This window comes from Polypterus senegalus, chromosome 6 (genome assembly GCF_016835505.1).
Source record: "Polypterus senegalus isolate Bchr_013 chromosome 6, ASM1683550v1, whole genome shotgun sequence".
NCBI lineage: Eukaryota > Metazoa > Chordata > Cladistia > Polypteriformes > Polypteridae > Polypterus > Polypterus senegalus.
The window spans coordinates 30,971,873-30,990,531 of record NC_053159.1 but is presented as its reverse complement, the minus strand read 5'-3'; the positions used below and the strand labels follow the sequence as shown (position 1 = coordinate 30,990,531).

Here is an 18,659-nt window from a genome sequence, read left to right as displayed (position 1 = left end):
GTTGTGGTGCCAAATGTAATATATATATAACTGTAATATATATGTAATAAGATATAACTGAACAATTTTTATATTGAAAAATGCAGTATTTTTTTTTTATTCTAGCCATTGTCTTTAAACTCTTATTTTAACTTCAATTTAACAAGTTTAAATGTCTTGTTTGTGCACTCTGCAGCAGCTGTTCTAGAGAGGAAGTTCCGCAGAGATTCCTTGTTTTGTCCAGATGAGCTTGACAGCCTGTTTTCTTATTTTGACACTGGCTCTGGGCCCCGCAGTAAGTTTTATAAATAGTGCTTTTTCACTATTTTCTATATCCGGTTCTGTGATATGAAACATGGGGATAAGATAATTACCAACTTTTTTTATTAAATAAAACAGTTCATCTATACCCTGGGGTCTCCCCTGTGTTCTTTTCACGGCCAAAGAGGGCAATTAAGAAAGTCTCATGTTGGGATTTAAGTGCTCTTACAAAAAACAGCCTTCATTTTGTAGGTACTTTATAAGAGCTAGGTACCTGTAAAACTAGTGTTCTTTCTTTTTTTGAATTGTTGGAACAATTTTTTTCTTTTTTAGTCTTACCTGTACCGATCGGATTTATGCTCTGAAAGTCTAAAGAGACACAACTACAGTAAATGTTAATCATTCAGTAATGATGAGCTGTATTCTTTGTGAAGCGTATAATTAATGAGACAATTTTGTCTTCTGCAGAAGGGCTAGGTTAAAATGACTCTTTTTGTCACTTTTTGGCCCTGCAGGTTTGAGCAGTGACAGTGGACTTGGAGGGAGCACGGATGGCAGCACAGATATCCCATTGTTTGGCTCTGTTGTTGACAGTGTAACTGAGGAAGGTGGGTGCAGCTCGCAAACCATTTGTCACACCATATGTCTATGCTGCATTTTACAAATTGGTTGTACATTTCTTAGTAGTCATCCAAAGAATTTATCATTTTTTTCTTTTTTTTAGAACTGTCTATGTGTAATATAGCCTTTTACTCTATCTATCTATCTATCTATCTATCTATCTATCTATCTATCTTATCATCTTTAAAGCAGAACCTCGCCAAAATAGTTAAACTGTTTATCCTGCACCCCGCAATTCAAGCAGTTAGGCTTACCTACACTGTGACTGTTCTGGATCATGTTACACTATATGACCATTTGTTAGTTGACCCACATAGTAGTAGGGGATACTATGCAATTTTTTTATTCTTATGTATTCCTAAAAGTCTTATCCAGTTTGGTAGGTGTGAGATTACAAACAAATGAGTAGGATATGGCACTGGATTTATCATGACATCAGGCAAGCCAACTGAAGGGATCAATTAGTTGGATTTAAAAAATATATATACTCTATACAAAGTATACAGTGGGTACGGAAAGTATTCAGACCCCCTTCAATTTTTCACTCTTTGTTAGATTACAGCCATTTGCTAAAATCATTTAAATTTATTTTTTTCCTCATTAATGTACACACAGCACCCCATATTGACAGACAAAAAGAAGAATTTTTGAAATTGTTGCAGATTTATTAAAAAAGAAAAACTGAAATATCACATGGTCCTAAGTATTCAGACCCTTTGCTCAGTATTTAGTAGAAGCACCCTTTTGAGCTAATACAGCCATGAGTCTTCTTGGGAAAGATGCAACAAGTTTTTCACACCTGGATTTGGGGATCCTCTGCCATTCCTCATTGCAGATCCTCTCCAGTTCTGTCAGGTTGGATGGTAAACATTGATGGACAGCCATTTTTAGGTCTCTCCAGAGATGCTCAATTGGGTTTAAGTCAGGGCTCTGGCTGGGCCATTCAAGAACAGTCACAGAGTTGTTGTGAAGCCACTCCTTCGTTATTTTAGCTGTGTGCTTAGGGTCATTGTCTTGTTGGAAGGTAAACCTTCGGCCCAGTCTGAGGTCCTTAGCACTCTGGAGAAGGTTTTTGTTCAGGATATCCCTGTACTTGGTCGCATTCATCTTTCCCTCGATTGCAACCAGTCGTCCTGTCCCTGCAGCTGAAAAACACCACCACAGCATGATGCTGCCACCGCCATGCTTCACTATGGGGACTGTTTTGGACAAGTGAGGAGCAGTGCCTGGTTGTCACAACACATACCGCTTAGAATTAAGGCCAAAAAGTTCTATCTTGGTCGCATCAGACCAGAGAAACTTATTTCTCACCATCTCAAGAGTCCTTCAGGTATCTTATAGCAAACTCCGATAGATAATTTTTGCCAATTAAATACACTATTCCGTTCAATAACAGATTTCTGTACATACAATTCTTAGCTGCACTGATCATGTTGGTAATATTACGGAGAAATCAAAAATGTGATGTATGTAAGTGTATTCTTTGAATGTTTGCAGTATATTGCAATATATTAAGTGTACACTAAATTAATGCAGAATTGTTTTCTATCAGTGCATAGTACAATCTGGAACATATAATAGAATAGTAGGCTATGGCACAAATCATGCACTTGGTATGTTGTTGCAGTTCTGAAATTAGTACAGATATAATTTCTACTTATTGTTGTGCAGCTAGTAATCTTGTTAGATGTAGTATAAGGATGTGTATTTACAGTTTGTTAAGTTTCAGGGCTCCTAATGACCAAAAACACAAGTTTGCATTTTACAGGCAACTATGCCTTAATTTGCATTTGCCTGTCCTCAACCATTAAGATACTCCCTTTGACATGAATCTATTTTGCTTGTTTCATAATCACAGAATGTGAAGTTTCAGAAGAATCCAGTGGGGAAGCTGAGATTGAACCAGAAACTTCAGACCCTGAGGATGTTAGAGAACTTCATCCTGGACTACTCATCTACAAAGCAGCCCTGGCACATAATTTACCAGTCATGGCAGAGGCCCTGGCTCATGGAGCGGATATCAATTGGGTTAATGATGAAGATGAAAACAAAACTCCACTAATACAAGCTGTAATTGGGGTAGGTGTATTTTTATTAAAAAAAGTAGAGAAAGAGATTCCGAGAAAGTATTTTATTAGAGCAGGTGATCTAATAGGACCATCAAACAGGGTCCATTGACCCTGAAAATTCAGCAGGATGCTTTTTGTAGCAAAAATGAAGTGTCTGCCTGGTAAACTGCAAGTGCATGAGTGACAAAAACTGGTTATTTATCATAATGTCAGATAGTGACGTTGCATGTTGAACAGGCCATTCAGCCTATCAAGCTCTGTGTAATGTAATTCTTCCATTATAACAGCACAGTTTTGAAGGATCCTAAAGTCCTACAGTCTACCACAATACTTGTTAATTTGTTCCATGTGCCTATGGTTCTCTTGTGTGGAGAAAAACTTCTCAGTGTTTGTGTGAAATTCACACTCAACAAGTTTTCATCTGTGCCCCAATGTTCTTGTTGATCTCAGGTTAAAGTAAGAGTCTCGATTCACTGTACTAATTTCTTTAATAATTTAAAACACTTTAGTCATGTCACCTCTTAATCTCCTTTTGCTTAAACTGATAAGGCTGTGAGCTCTTTTATTCTTTTTCATAACTCATCCCATTTAGTCTGCGGTGGGCTGGCACTCTGCCCAGGGTTTGTTTCCTACCTTGTGCCCTGTGTTGGCTGGGATTGGCTCCAGCAGACCCCCGTGACCCTGTAGTTAGGATATAGTGGGATGGATAATGGATGGATGGATCCAATGTAGTTTCTGAATCAGTGTAACTGTTCTTATCAGGACTTTTTCTAGCACTGCTACAGTATGTCTTTTTTGTAGCAAGGAGGCCAAAACTGTACACAGTGCTCCAGATGGTCCTCACCAGTGAGTTATAAAGCTTGAGCATTAACTCATAACATTGTTCTCTATAACCTAACATTCTGTTAGCCTTTTTAAAGGCTTCTGAAGACTGTCTGGAAGTTGATAGTGATGAGTCTGCTACAACTCCTACTACTTCTCCTAATTCTCTCACTCTTACTACCAATACCACTATTACTCCTACTATTGTGTAGTACCCACAACCCCATCTTTAAATTAATCTTTAAATTGCCTGCATCTTAACATCAGCAAAACCAAAGAACTGGTTATTGACTTTTACCACACCAAACAGCCTTGATGTCTGGTCAGTATTCAAGTAGTGGACGTAGAGGGGGTCCACAGTAACGACGGGTTGGACTGGCCTTGGAACACAGATGAACTATATTAGAAAGGGCAGAGATGGCTCTTTTCCTTAGGAGACTGTATCCTTTTAATGTGATTAAGTGACATCCTTCACATCTTCCATAACTCTGTGATGGCCAGTGCAATTTTTCTACACTATAGTGTGCCGGGCTGGTAACATCACTTCAAAAGAGGGCTACCAAATCAACAACCTAATTAAAAGGGCAAGCTTAGTTATAGGATGCACTCTGTACCTCCTGAAGGTAGTAGCAAAGGAAAGAATTAAAACAAAACTGACTATCATTATGAACAATGCTGCGCATCCTCTCTCTGACACACTAACACTTAAGACTTTCAGGGGACGCCTTTATACAAACAGTCAAGTCATAACTTTTCTTTCTTTTTAATTTTTTTCCTTTATAGTCATTGTGGTCTGTGTTCAGATCGAAATGTGTGTGTGTGTGTGTGTATAAATGCTTATTTATTTATTTACTTACCTACCTATTTATGTATTTAGTGAAAGAACTTCTGTAAAAAAGCCACATTTCCCCCAGTTCTTTCTATCTAAATTACATCAAATTGAGTAACAAGCTTTTCAGTTGGATTTTGCTGTGCCTTAATTAGTAAATAGATGTATGGACATAGGATACAGATGTTTTTATTCAACTTCCCAATATATTTAGTTTTTATTTTACTTCTCTATTGAATCTTTCTGTACTCTGGAGGGGGGTGCGAAGTAACAAAAAATGGGGAGCGAAGATGTGAAAAAATGAAAACAAGAATCTAAAATATGAAAAATACATCTATTGAAACCAAAACAAATTAACTTAAACTACATTCTGATACTAGAAAAATAAATATAGAGTTAGATAAATGTCGATAAAAGTTAAGTAGGTATAATAAAACTTGTAGCGGTGTATCAGCAGCAAAAAATATATAAATAAATTTTATTAGGGTTTCAAAAAACGTGAGGGGGGGCGCGATTAAAACTGTTATGAAAACTCGGGTCACAAATAGTTAAAGGTTGAGAAACGTTGCTTTACTCCTTTCCATTCTCCATCCTGTTAATCTGCTTAGATTTGTAGTGTGCTGTAGCCTAGCCCAGAAGAATGAAATTAAACGCAGAAAACAACTGACTCATACCAGGCCAGTTTACAGTTGTTAGTCAACCTAAAACCTACATTTGGGATGTGGAAGAAAAGCAAACTCCACACAACCCATGACCAGACTTGGAACAAACTCACTGCCATGCCACACTGACTTTATTTCTCACTGAAAGCTTGTTTTTTGCTTTTTGTAAGTTATTATCATTTTTGTTAACATTTAGCTTTGTTCAGTGTTTAAGTTAACTGAAATTCCTTTTCCTTTTTAATGAAAAGTGTCAAAAAATGCATAAATATTCTCCCTAGTTTTAATTTCTTACTGAAAGTGGTTTCTCTTAATACGTACTTTCTGAATCCCCTTAGCTGTGGTGTCATTTTCTTTTGTTAAATCAGTTGCCAGTATTTTGGACATTCTTTAAGAGTAATTGCAGTGTTATAGTACATCTTATTGATTTTTTTACTTCTTATGAAGTAAGTGAATGTATGTCACTTAATGTGGTTTTAAGGAAGAATTAACTCTATTAAATAAAGACCAGAATGAATTATTTTGTGGCCATGAGAAGTCACTTCTAATGCCTTCCTTATGTGGGATTTTACTTTTTAACTAGAGACTCTTAAGAACATTTTGGATTTTTAAAGACAAAAATATCTGAGGTTTTAGTATCCAAATCTATCACATTCTTCACATTTTCTTTCCTTTTTCTTCTCTTCTCCCAGGGTTCTTTGATAGCCTGTGAGTTTCTGCTTCAGAATGGAGCTGATGTTAACCAAAGAGACCTTAGGGGCCGAGGACCACTTCACCATGCAACATATTTGGGGCACACTGGGTAAGACATTCATTTGCATTTGGTATCTTTCAGTCTTAAGAATAATATAGAGACATTTCCATTGAAAGTGTCATAATACGTGACCTGCCTAATAAATGACATGAGAGTACAGGACAACATTTTCGAATATGAATCATTAATATGATTAAAATCCTTGCACAAAAAAAAATATAAACATTGATTTCTTTTTTTCCTTCATTTTTACTATAAGTAGCTTCAAATACAATAAAGTCTAACACTTTCCTGAATATCTTCTTATGAAAATATGCAAAACCACTTTTCATCCCTTATCTTGCTATTGCTGTATGGGCTGCCGGTAAAATTAAGCTTTTATTGTAAGATACTTCTTCCTTTCTTTTGTATCACTGCAAATTTGTCACTTCATCTGTCTGTACTGCCAGTTCACTCCTTATACATACATATGTGTCCTTATTTCATAATTCTCCATCCCTTTGGCTGTCCTATGCATCCTGAGGCAATCCCGTGTTTAGCTTTTTACTTCACACCTGTGGAACAAGCTTCCCAAATCTGATAGAGCTTTTGCAGCACTATATAATTATAAGAATTCTCCGAAGATTCACCATGTATTCACCATTCAGACCTGGGCTGACTTCAAATAATGAGAAATGTTCAGTTGCTTTCATATAAGTTATTTGAACTGTTATATTTCATAGGGAGTTACAGCAAGTTCAGGTACTGTGATATTTGATTACTGCAGAGAACTGGCTTACACCTCATATTTCAGACAATATTTAATACTGGATGGGTTTCATCTGACTAAGTGGAAGAAGCAAGAGGAGGACTGGAGATTTTTGTAAATGTGCAGCGATGAAAAAGGGAGCACAGTATTATTAAAACTAAATGTGTGCTCTAGGCATTCAATTAGTGACTGAATTTGTCCATGTGATAGCCCAGGAAAGTAAGTTACATCATCCTGGCTGGTTCAGCAACAGAAATGATTCACTCTATATCAATGTCTTTTTGATGAGTCATTCTTAATGCTAGTGACTTCAAAGGAGAAGTCAAAGACTTATTGAGGCCTGTTCCTTTCGTGGACCCTGCTCTATCCAAATATTACATAAATATAAACCTGTGGCACAATCGGAGCAGGTCTGACCTCATGGTTCCGCCACCTAAAATCCTGTATTCACAGTACCAGCCCTTCATAATCCAAGCCAGATGTTCTATGTGTGATTGTGAAGGTGTTGTTTGTTTTCAATATATTTATTTTTTGGAGTGCATGTTATTTTTAATTTCCCCCTCAGAACAAATAAAGTATCTATCTATCTATCTATCTATCTATCTATCTATCTATCTATCTATCTATCTATCTATCTATCTATCTATCTATCTATCTATCTATCTATAGTGTTTTGTCTCTACTTGAACTTCCTTAATACTCATACATGTTTACTATATTTAAACATGGTCATTTTTATCTTGTTTTCTTCATTCTAAATGCATTAATTGAGCTTTGGTGTGTTGTGCCTATTATTGTGTAACATGTTGAGAAACAACTGTTACTATTATAATGATAATTGTAGATGAGTAAAGCTTATATTGTACTAAGGTTTGCTTATTTGCTTTCATTTCACTTGTAGCCAAGTCTGTCTGTTTTTGAAAAGAGGAGCCAATCAGCATGATGTTGATGAGGATGGACAAGATCCTCTTAGCATTGCTGTGGAAGCTGCCAATGCAGACATTGTAACACTGTAAGTACCCTTCACTGGTAGAAGGCAGTTGGATTCTATAATGGTGAACTGTGAAAGGAATTTCATCTATAGTGTGTAACACAAATGCTTGTTATGTAAAATAATCTGATGTGATTGCTTTAAAAAATTATAAACAGTTTTGCCAAATAAAAAATAGCATGGGCTTGTACTTCAACAACAACAACATTTATTTATATAGCACATTTTCATACAAAAAATGTAGCTCAAAGTGCTTTACATAATGAAGAATAGAAAAATAAAAGACACAGTAAGAAAATAAAATAAGTCAACATTAACATAGAATAAGAGTAAGGTCCGATGGCCAGGAACTCCAAGCGGCTGGAGAAAAAAATAAAATCTGCAGGGATTCCAGACCATGAGACTGCCCAGTCCCCTCTGGGCAGTCTACCTAACATAAATGAAACAGCCCTCTTTGGATTTAGGGTTCTTACGGAAGGACTTGATGATGATGGTCACGTAGACTTCTGGCTTTTAGTCCCATCAATGTTGGAGCATCATGATGCTTTGAGTAGGTGGTGGTGGCGCAAGTGAAAAAATGCTGTCCTAGTGGTCTGATGAATATGTGATTTGAAATTCAGGTTACAGTCAACAGCTACGCCTATGTTTTTTACTTCTTAACGTTTAATCGTAAAGTTTATTTCTGATAACCTCATTGAATCCATTATTGCCAATCATTAAAATTTCAGTTTTCTCTTTATTTAGCTTGAGAAAATTAATATTCATCCATTCAGAAATACCAGTCAGACATTGTGTTAGTGAATCGAGAGAGTCTGGGTCATCAGGTGCTATTGATAAGTACAGCTGTGTGTCATCAGCATAGCTGTGGTAGCTCACGTTGTAACCTGAGATAATCTGACCTAATGGAAGCATATAGATTGAGAAGAGCAGCAGACCCAGGATAGAGCCTTGTGGAACACCATATATCATGTGTCTTTGAGATTTGATTACCACAACTAACAAAGAATTTTCTCCCTGTCAGGTAGGATTCATACCAATTTAAGACACTGCCAGAGAGGTCCACCCATTGACTAAGGCGATTTCTAAGAATATTGTGATCAATGGTGCCAAATGTGGCACTCAGATCGAGGAGGATGAGAACAGATAAATGGCCTTTGTCTGCATTTACCCGCAAGTCATTTACTACTTTAACGAGTGCAGTTTCTGTGCTGTGATTTGTTCTAAAACCTGACTGAAATTTATCAAGAATAGCATGTTTATTGAGGTGGTCATTTAACTGCATAATGACTGCCTTCTCTAGAATTTTACTTAAGAAGGACAGGTTAGAGATGGGTGTAAAATTTCAAAAGCAGAGGGGTCAAGATTATTTTTCTTGAGTAGGGCTTTAACTAAAGCAGTCTTAAGACAGTCTGGGAAGACCCCCGTATTTAATGACGAATTTACTATGTCAAGAATATTATCAATTAGCACGCCTGATATTTCCTTGAAAAACCAGGTTGGTATTGGGTCAAGGACACAGGTGGAGGGTTTCAGTTGAGAGATTATTTTATGTAAATCTATCCTGGTGAAAGAATTTAATTTGTTTATAACGGAGTACTGGGGCTTAGGTGGATCCGCAGTGTTGAAGAGATGTACTATGTTATTTCTAATATCATTAATTTTTTGATTGAAAAATACAGCAATGTTCTCACAGGTTTCACTGGAAGTATTTTGGAGGCATTCCTTTGTGTTACCTGGGTTTAACAGACGATCAATCGTAGAAAATAAGACTCTGGGATTACTAGCATTGTTACTTATAATCTTAGAGAAATAGCAGCGCCTCTCAAGACGGACTGTGTTATTGTATTCTGTTATTTTAACCTTCAATATTTCATAATGGATAGTTAGTTTAGTTTTCCTCCATTTACGCTCAGCTCTACAACATGTTCTTTTTAAATCAGACACTCTTTGGGTCTTCCATGGAATAACAATGCTAGAAGATTTTTTTTTTCATAGCTGTTCAAATTTTTTTTAAATGTAAAGCATAGACTTTTTTTTAATAGATAACAAAATTTGTTTTCTTGATGAAAAGACAGGCAAATATTCAAAATACCTAGACAGCACACTTATCTTGTGGTAATATACACTGATTATACATAGATTAGTCACAACATTAAAATCACCCGCCTAATATTGTGTAGGTACCTCTCATGCTGCCAAAACAGCTCTGACCCATTGAGGCATGGACTCTCTGAAGGTGTCCTGTGGTATCTGGCAAAAAGACATTAACATCCATCCATCCATTATCCAACCTGCTATATCCTAACTACAGGGTCACAGGGGTCTGCAGCAGATCCTTTAAATCCTGTAGGTTGTGAGGTGGGTCCTCCATGGATCAGACTTGTTTTTCCCCATCTATCCCACAGATGCTCAATTGGATTGAGATCTGGGGAATTTGGAAGCCAAGTCAACATCTTAAAATATTTGTAATGTTCCTGAAATCATTCCAGAACAAATTTTGTGGTGTGGGAGAGTGTATTATCCTCCTGAAACGGACCACTGTCATGAGGGAATATCATTTTCATGAAGGGGTTTATGTGGTGTGTAACTGCCTCTGGCAGTTTGCAGTACATCCTGCTGCCAAATTTGCTTGGGTAAATGACACAAACACACCTGGCCATCCATATGATCTAAAAGAAAACATGATTTATCAGACCAGGTCACCTTTTTCCATTGCTCCATGGTCCAGTTCTCATATACCCATTCCTATTGTGAGTGCTTTTGGCGGTATACAAGATCTGCATAGGCACTCTGACCAGTCTGCGGCTACGTAGCCCCATATACAGCAATATGTGATGCACTGTTTGTTCTGACACCTTTCCCTTATGGCCAGTATTCCATTTTTCAGAAATTTGTGTTACATTAGTTCTTCTGTGGGATTTGACCAGATGGGCTAGCCTTTGCTCCCTATGTTCATCAATGATCCTTAGGCACAAATGAATCACAATTTGGCCCTTGATAAAGTTGCTCAGATCCTCACACTTGCCCATTTTTCCTGCTTCCAACACATAATCTTCAAGAACTTTCTGCTCCCTTGGTGCCTAATATACACCATCCCTTGACAGGTATAAAGAGGGAATCAGTGGTATTTGTGGTTGATCAGTGTATTTATGTTATAAATATTTTAAAATAAAAAGTGTATTAAATTGAATTCTCTACATCCAGCATTAACTACTGCACAATAAAATATATTTTAATGACATAAAACTGGTGTAATGTATATATTTAATTTTAGCTATTACCTAGAAGGCTTATAAGAAAAGTTATATTAAGTAAACTAAGCAAAATGTGTGAAATTGGGAAAATGTGGCAGAATATGAGATGATATAGAAAGTCCAAATAAAACCTTTAATGCAGAAAGTAAACCTAAGTAGAAGAATGAGGTCCATGGTCATTTTGAATATGAAATATATCTAAAGTGATTTTTATTATTACAAAGGAAATATTTTATTGTCTGAAAATATTGTCTCAGTTTTCCAGGCTACAAATAGAAAAACACATTATTACATGAATTTGCTACACGCTGTTCTTCGTTTTCTGCAGGGACAGAACACAATGGACAATTATCAGAGGTGCCAAATCTTACTATTTTAAGCTAAATGTTTAGGGAAGATAGAGTATTAGAATAAACCTGATAAGTAAGAGTTAATTAGGACTATCCACGGTGAACATTTTAGTAATTAAGGTCAGTCATTCTATGTATATATACATCTTATAAACTTGTCTCCTTTGATCACAGTGATATTTGTGTCATACAGATTCTAGAACCATATAATGCCTCAACCAAAGCATATAAAATTGATGCATATTAATTAAGAAAACACTGTGGGACTATTTCAGAAGTTGTTAGGTTTCCATGAACCACAGTCAGCAACACTGCCATAGAATAGACATTTGAGATGATAAGGAATCTGCTGATGGTTTTCCATTCTGCCAAACATTATTGAAAGCAGTTTAATTTTCACATGTAAAACCAAAATCCCAGAGTGGCATATAACAATCTGATGGTTTCTCACACCTTGACTGAATTAGGTCATGACTGTGTCATCAGAAAAACAAGTGGTATATTTGGCTTCATTATGTCTCAAATACTTTAATCCAAAAAATGTGATGTTTGGCTGTAAACTGGCTAAGAGTATGTGATAAAGAGTTTTATATGTGTTTTGTTTATATAAAGTACTAAACTAAGTGTAACTGGTGGCACTTTCAGACAGTAAGGGGGAGCTGCTGCACAGAAAAGCTGCCTCACAAACAAAGCAGCAAAATCTGCTGCTAGGTCTTCTTTAACTAATCTTTAGAAATGACAGTGCGGAGTCTCGGGTCCTGTGTTTGCATCTTAAAAAGGGCAACTTTGGTAAAACAACTGTGCAGTAGAGTGTGTGGGAATGTTGTCCTGAGCAATTCTTAGTCAGTGACACTAAGTCTTTGCTAACCAGCATGTTTTTGCTTTGCTATGTTGAATCCTTTTTGGTTGCTTTCTTATGACCTCTCTGTGGAGTCAGTCATGATTGTAACACTCCATGACATCATTCACACTTACTCCTTATGTAAAAGCTCACTAATCCTTCTCCCACTCTTCTCTTTTCAGCCTACGTCTGGCTCGCATGAACGAGGAAATGAGGGAGTCAGAGGGACCATTTGGACAACCAGGTCAATATCCCAACAGCAGTCCAACTGAACAGCAGTACAGAAAGTGCATTCAAGAGTTTATTAGCCTTAATATAGAAGAGTGCTAGTAGAGCACTGCCTGCCAAGGGGACTAACAGCAGGCTTGAAAATTTAGTTTATATTGTAACTACTACTGTGACAGTGGGGAAGGAATCTTTTTTTATTATTTTTGATCTTATATGGTGGTCAGGCCAGCCCACAAGACAGAGTAGGTCTGACAAGAAATTGCCAGAGTTGAATTTTTCTCTTCTAAAGTAAAAAAAAAAAAAGAAAAAAATAGCTGAATAATGTTGGTGCTATTTTATCAGCAATCTTTCCAATGAAAACTGCACCACATAGCACATGGTCAGTTAGAGAAACAAGGTACTTTGTTGCATTTTATAATATATATCTAATAAATCACTTTTCACAACAAGCGGTTATTTAAACATAAAATTTTTAACGCAGGCCTATTAGTGCCACATTTGGGTGGAGTGGGATTAGATAGCATAAAAATGACAACTGATGGATATAGATCATTTGTTTGCTGCTCCAGTTTAATACAGGAAAAAAGGGGATATGGATTTTTTTTTTAACTCAACTAAACCTAAACAAGCATATTCTTCTTGGGTAGAGGCTGACAGTTAGTAAAAGTATCTTTAAGTGTTTGAAGAAATGGAAAAAGATAAACACATACACATACTACGAGGAGTGTTTAACATGAAGGTGATTGTTCTGTGATGCGTGTCCTTCTGGTTTACACTCCACTATTCACACCACTGTGCAGTTTGTCATTTGGAGGTATTTGCATGTGTCTGAAAGCATTACCTAAAAGTAGTCTTGGCCATGACCACCTGTTTTATATGTAAAGCAAATGTGCACTTTTCCTAACAATGGATTATTTTTATGCTGTTTTGTTACTTGAATGCATACCCCAAGCCTAGCCCCAACTCCTTCTTGAAAACATGTTGTATTACTACTGTCTCTTTCTCTATTTGTTTAATTGTAATACTTCCAGAAAACTAGTGCAATTATTATGTATATTCCAAGTGGAATAGTGTATTTATTGATTTTTTTCCTTTTGTAACACCACAGATGGTATTTTTTTAAATAGATATGCTTTGTTTCGTAGCCGTGTTTCAATACAAATATTGCTGCTTGCAGTACTGGGATGCTGTTGAAAAGACACATTTAAAAAGGGACTGCTCATATCCCTGAATTTTTATTGTTGCCATTTTGTTGTTTGAATGAGTTAATTCTTTTATATGAGTAAATATAAGTTGGGAATATACCATTCTCAATGTACCTTTGTGTATCTCAGAATCTATTAATAAGTAATATTATGCTAGATTATACTTTTTTTAATTGTCATTGATAGGGTTCTAAAGAATGAGATTACCCTTGTTTATTCACTATTCTTTAATCAGTTTGTGAATTTTATTAAAGATATCGGGAAATTTATGTAGGGATTTACCCCATAAACATAATGATCAGTTTTTTTTATTTTTTACAGTGTTTCTCATATGACTTGGAGCACTACTCCAATAACAAATGAGAAACATTAATCACTATGTAAAACGAAACACACAGTGCTCCGCAGATAGTATCTAGCTGGACAATGTTGCTCACGGACATGGGGTAATCTTTTATAGCACTTAAGGACTCAACTGCTACTTATGCTGAAGGTGTGTTAAATTTTATATATTTTTTGTAAATTGGGAACAGTATTTTCTCTAACAGTAAAGTATTAGGCTTCTAAAAAAACATATAAAAGTAAAGAAGATGTAGCTTTGCATTATAGCTACATGTTTCAGTCTACACCAGCAACTGAGTGACACATCATTCTAGATATTTGACATTCCCTACGGTTCAGTTATTGCTGAATTGAAACAAGTACAGAAAATTCATGATATATGAATGTATGGTCAATTATAAAGCCATTCCCTGCACTGTAACATGTTTTTTGTATCGGTATTAGTCAAAAATGTAGAGACAACAATATGAACTAAATTTATAGAGCATTATGGTATTATTTGGCTCCAAAAGATCTTGCAACCTAAAAGTGTGAGGAATCGTTTAGATTATTATTCTTCCAGCTCATGCTCAGTTGATGGAAATAGAAAATGTGGATGTCATTAATGTATATAACTAACATCAATGACCAACTAAGTATAGATGTACTAGTTTAAAAACTCCATGGCATTATGGTTTACTTTATTTTTAGGGAACGGCATGACTGCTCCCTAGATAACTATATTGCTGTCCTGAAAGACAATTGCTTCACTACAATTTGCATTAATATATTTCTTGAAAATGGATTACACATTGGGTTTTTTTTAATGAGTAACTTACACAGTCCAAAGGCATTTTGCCTGATTGAATATGAAATGTAAAATAGCCTAGTATGAGTAAGTATACTTTAGACGTGTGCATGGACTAGTGTTCTTTCCAGGATTGGTTCTTATATTAGTCATCTCATTTGGGAAATTTTCCAGTTCACTGAATACAGTGTAATGGAAAAAATATTTCAGAAAATGGATAAATGAATGATTTTGGGTTGCTTGTCTGTTTAGTCTTTAACTTTGAAACAGTCCAGGACTATATACTTCTGGTCATTTTTGTTTTTTGCTGCTGCTCTTTAATATTTTCTTTCAACTGTTGATCATGTACCATCATCAGTCTGACTTGTTTTCAGTGTCATTTAGCCTTTAGGGAAATTCTTTTCTACAACTTGTAAATTTTGTTATTTATCTTTCAAATCAATTAACGCTTTTTTCTTCTAACCATGTTGACCATCATCTGAGCGTAATGGATTATGAATTGTTTTATTAACAGAGGAAGTGTATATATGCTTTATGTCCCTGCTTTTTGGCCACTACTTGTACAGAATATAATACTTACATCCTACAGCTGTTCTTTAATGCTATAGCATTGTAAGGCTAAAACACCTATGCTGATTAAAGTGACTACAGGAATTACAGAAAGCTCAAAATTTGTACTACTGGCAGAATCTTTGCTTTGATAATTCCATTGTTAATCTCGCAAGACAACAATGGGCACACTATTTGTTATAATGAAGCATCAGCACAGTTGAAGGAAACGTGGTGTGGTGTGCTGGCTGGTGCTGAATCTGATTTGACATGCTACAAGTTTTTTTGTGTAGGTCTTGATTAGAGTTTGCACATGCATCCTTTCTCCAGTGTTGTCTGGTGCCATATTTGTGAAGTGTGGCCCACAAAGGCAGATTCCTTTTGTTTAAAGGCAGTTTTTTCACCTAATTAATTGCAACTGTTGTTGTTTAATTGGTTTTTCCATGTCTTAACCTTTTTCCTATCTAGTAGATTTCTGTTTTATAACTCATATTTGTTGTGCACTAATGCAAATTTATATTTGTAAACATATTTGGTTTTGATTTTCAGATGACAGCATCTCCAAATGTTCACTTTATCCTTTAAAACTTTTCACTTCTTGCTATCTATGTGCAGTTAACAATAAAATTTTTACTTTGTTAATGTGTTTGATGAAAAGCCCTTTTGAAGGTTTTGTCATCGCACTAATAATATACTAAATGTTGTTTATTGTGTGTGCATGTAAAGCATATTAGGTAAACTTTTACAATTTAGAATCAAAATCTGGATATCCAGAGATGTGTTGCTTTTTGCCAAAGACACTTTGAAGAGAGAAGTAAGCGTACAGTTCTGAATGAAGCTGCTTCTGCATTATTTGCAGGGCATTGGTTCAGGATCAGATAACCATATGAACAAAAAAATATATAAAGACACAAGTAGTTACTGTGAAAACCGTTTTAAAACTTGTGTTTTAAAAATAAAGTTATTTAGTTACCAAAATTTAAATAACTCAGTTTCCTTCAGCATTACAGAGCAGGAAGTGTGTTTTGAAACTTTTATTCTTTACCAGTGACCAAAATGGTTAACTTGTGGATTAGGCTAGCAAATACATTTAGCAAAGTGTTAAAAATTAATTTAAACAAAATGCTTGTTGAAGTTGTGAATATGCAGCATTATAACTTTTTATTTTCTTGTCTGCTTTTTACTTTAAAAAAAAATACTGTGATAATCTTGCTTTTGCCAATACAATCTGTGCTGTCAGTATCGTCAATTGACGTGATATTCTGCATCTTAATATTTCTTTGTATAATTTACACTGCTGCTTATATGTCTGCTTTTTCCTACTGTCTTTTGAAACACTGAAAATAAAAAAAAATCTTGACAAAGCTTTCTCTCTATTTCTTTTCTTGACTGAACTCATCTTTTCTTTTCTCTGATTGTATTAACTCATTTACCAGTCTGAGCAAACTGAAGTCTGCAATAATTTGTAAATTACTCCAGATATGGTAAACTGTTAAAACATGGCTTATAGAGTATAGCTGTACATCTGCTTTGATATGAGTGTACTTAAAAAATACAAGCAATATCAAGAAAACATAACTCTTTGGAACAAAAACAGATTTAAAACATTTATTTCGTAATTATTGTCTGACTCACGTGTACAAGGTTTCCATAAAATAATGGGTCCGATTCAGAATGTTATAATTCAGTAAACACTAAACAAAAGGCCTAATATTTGTATGAAAATAAAGTAGAAAAAAATCAAATAAGTTTCAGATAGTCAAGACTATTCTTCATTCTGTCCTGGTGTCTTGTTGATCACTACAGCTAAGGCAATTCTTTAAATTAGCTGGTTTCTGTCACAGGCTTTTGCAGCAAAGACAATGCTTTTCATGTACTCATGCAAGAAAAAAAGCAGCAGTGTTAGATCTGGATTCCTGGGCAGTTATCCTACTTTTGGTTCAGTGATTTACATCTAATAATGTTTAGAATAATATCAAATTTTAAGACTACAGAATATTGTTGAGCTGTAATGTTTTCAAAGGCCTCCATTGATTTATGTATTATGTGCATTTATGTGTGTATAATAGATACATACATAGCTTTACTCATGGTGGAATATAACTTAGGATAGTATTAGGGTATAGTTATTAAAAATGTGTGTCTCCCTTTTTTCAACCATGCAATATCATATTTCTGGTTAATATATGAGATTTAGTCTGGAATATCCCTATCCACTCAACTTTATCTTTTTACTAACCACAATATGAAGGTTTATACAGTAGTTTACACAGTTATCAAAATATGTGTATAGCCACAACATATAACCTGGACTATGTACAGGAAGGCTACACATCAAGTTATCAACCACTGTCAGTACTTGACTACCAGAGGAATAAAATGTTTATTTTTGCTCTGGCTAAACATTTAATCATAAGCTAATTCTGCCTTCTACTTGTAATTCTTTCTTCATAAGGGTTCTTGTTTCTCTGCTAATTGCATGTAAGAAATGGGTTATAGATTTGCCTGTGCAAGGCTGCTGTGACTGGTGAATTCCATTTAAGCCACACTTCTTTATTTCAGCTGTTTACTTAATTTGGCATTTGTTCTGTGTATCTTGTCTGTGTCTGCTGAAATACTAATCGTATATGTTGTTAAATCAAAAATATATCTGGATAGCATGAATGCCTCCAAACAGGGTGCCACATTCAGTGTACTGAAAAGTCCTTGACTAGAAGTGATCACATTTTTAGAAAGTAATATTGTGGTTAGTCCTGCTGTTTCGCAGCTCCAGAGTGTTATGTTCAAATTCCAGCCCAAGCACTCTGAGAAATGTGCATGTTTCCCCAAGTCTGCACATATTTCTCTCAGGGTATTCTGGTTTTCTTGCTATACTCCAAACATGTACATGCTAGGCTAACTGATAACTCTTAACGTGTCCTTTATGGGTGAGTACTGGTACTCCTTTAAGGTTTGGTTCTCACCTAGCACCAAGTGCTTTTAGGGATAGGTTAAGCTTCTGTAAACCTAAACCTAATTAAAAAGATTAAATGAAGGATGGATTGTTAGTTTTAGAAAGTCACATCATATCTGAATATTAGAATTTTTTTTAATAACTAGAAGGAACAAAATAGATAATATGTTTGTGTGTTAAAATAAAATGTATTACCAAAGTTGATAGAATAATGGTCAACGAACTAAATAGTGTACAGAAATCCTGGTTAAGAAAGACACTGACTACTGTTGAGCCATGAGTCATGGTCAATAACAGGGTATTTGACTAAAAAAAAGAGGATTTTATTTGGAAAGTGGAATTTATCTCTAACATTCTAGATAGGAATAAACACTTGCAGCCACTGTACAATGGTTTATTATGAGCATAGCTTTGAAT

General features: G+C 35.4%; 1 protein-coding gene across 7 annotated transcripts in view; it reads left to right on the top strand.

Moving 5' to 3' along the window:
* acap3a (ArfGAP with coiled-coil, ankyrin repeat and PH domains 3a) overlaps positions 1-18,659 on the top strand; it is a 125,787-nt gene that overhangs the window by 104,875 nt on the left and 2,253 nt on the right. For 4 of the 7 annotated variants that reach the window (XR_005634040.1, XM_039755743.1, XM_039755742.1 and 1 more), the window contains exons 19-24: positions 176-274; positions 747-848; positions 2,720-2,940; positions 5,933-6,042; positions 7,644-7,754; positions 12,361-12,422. Coding sequence is in view for 6 of the 7 variants with exons in the window: in XM_039755743.1 (XP_039611677.1) it covers positions 176-274; positions 747-848; positions 2,720-2,940; positions 5,933-6,042; positions 7,644-7,754; positions 12,361-12,422 (705 nt within the window). In the remaining variant the exon portion in view is untranslated. Of the gene's footprint in view, positions 1-175; positions 275-746; positions 849-2,719; positions 2,941-5,932; positions 6,043-7,643; positions 7,755-12,360; positions 18,541-18,659 lie in introns of those variants that run through there. The other 3 variants (XM_039755744.1, XM_039755745.1, XM_039755747.1) reach the window with 3 other exon arrangements.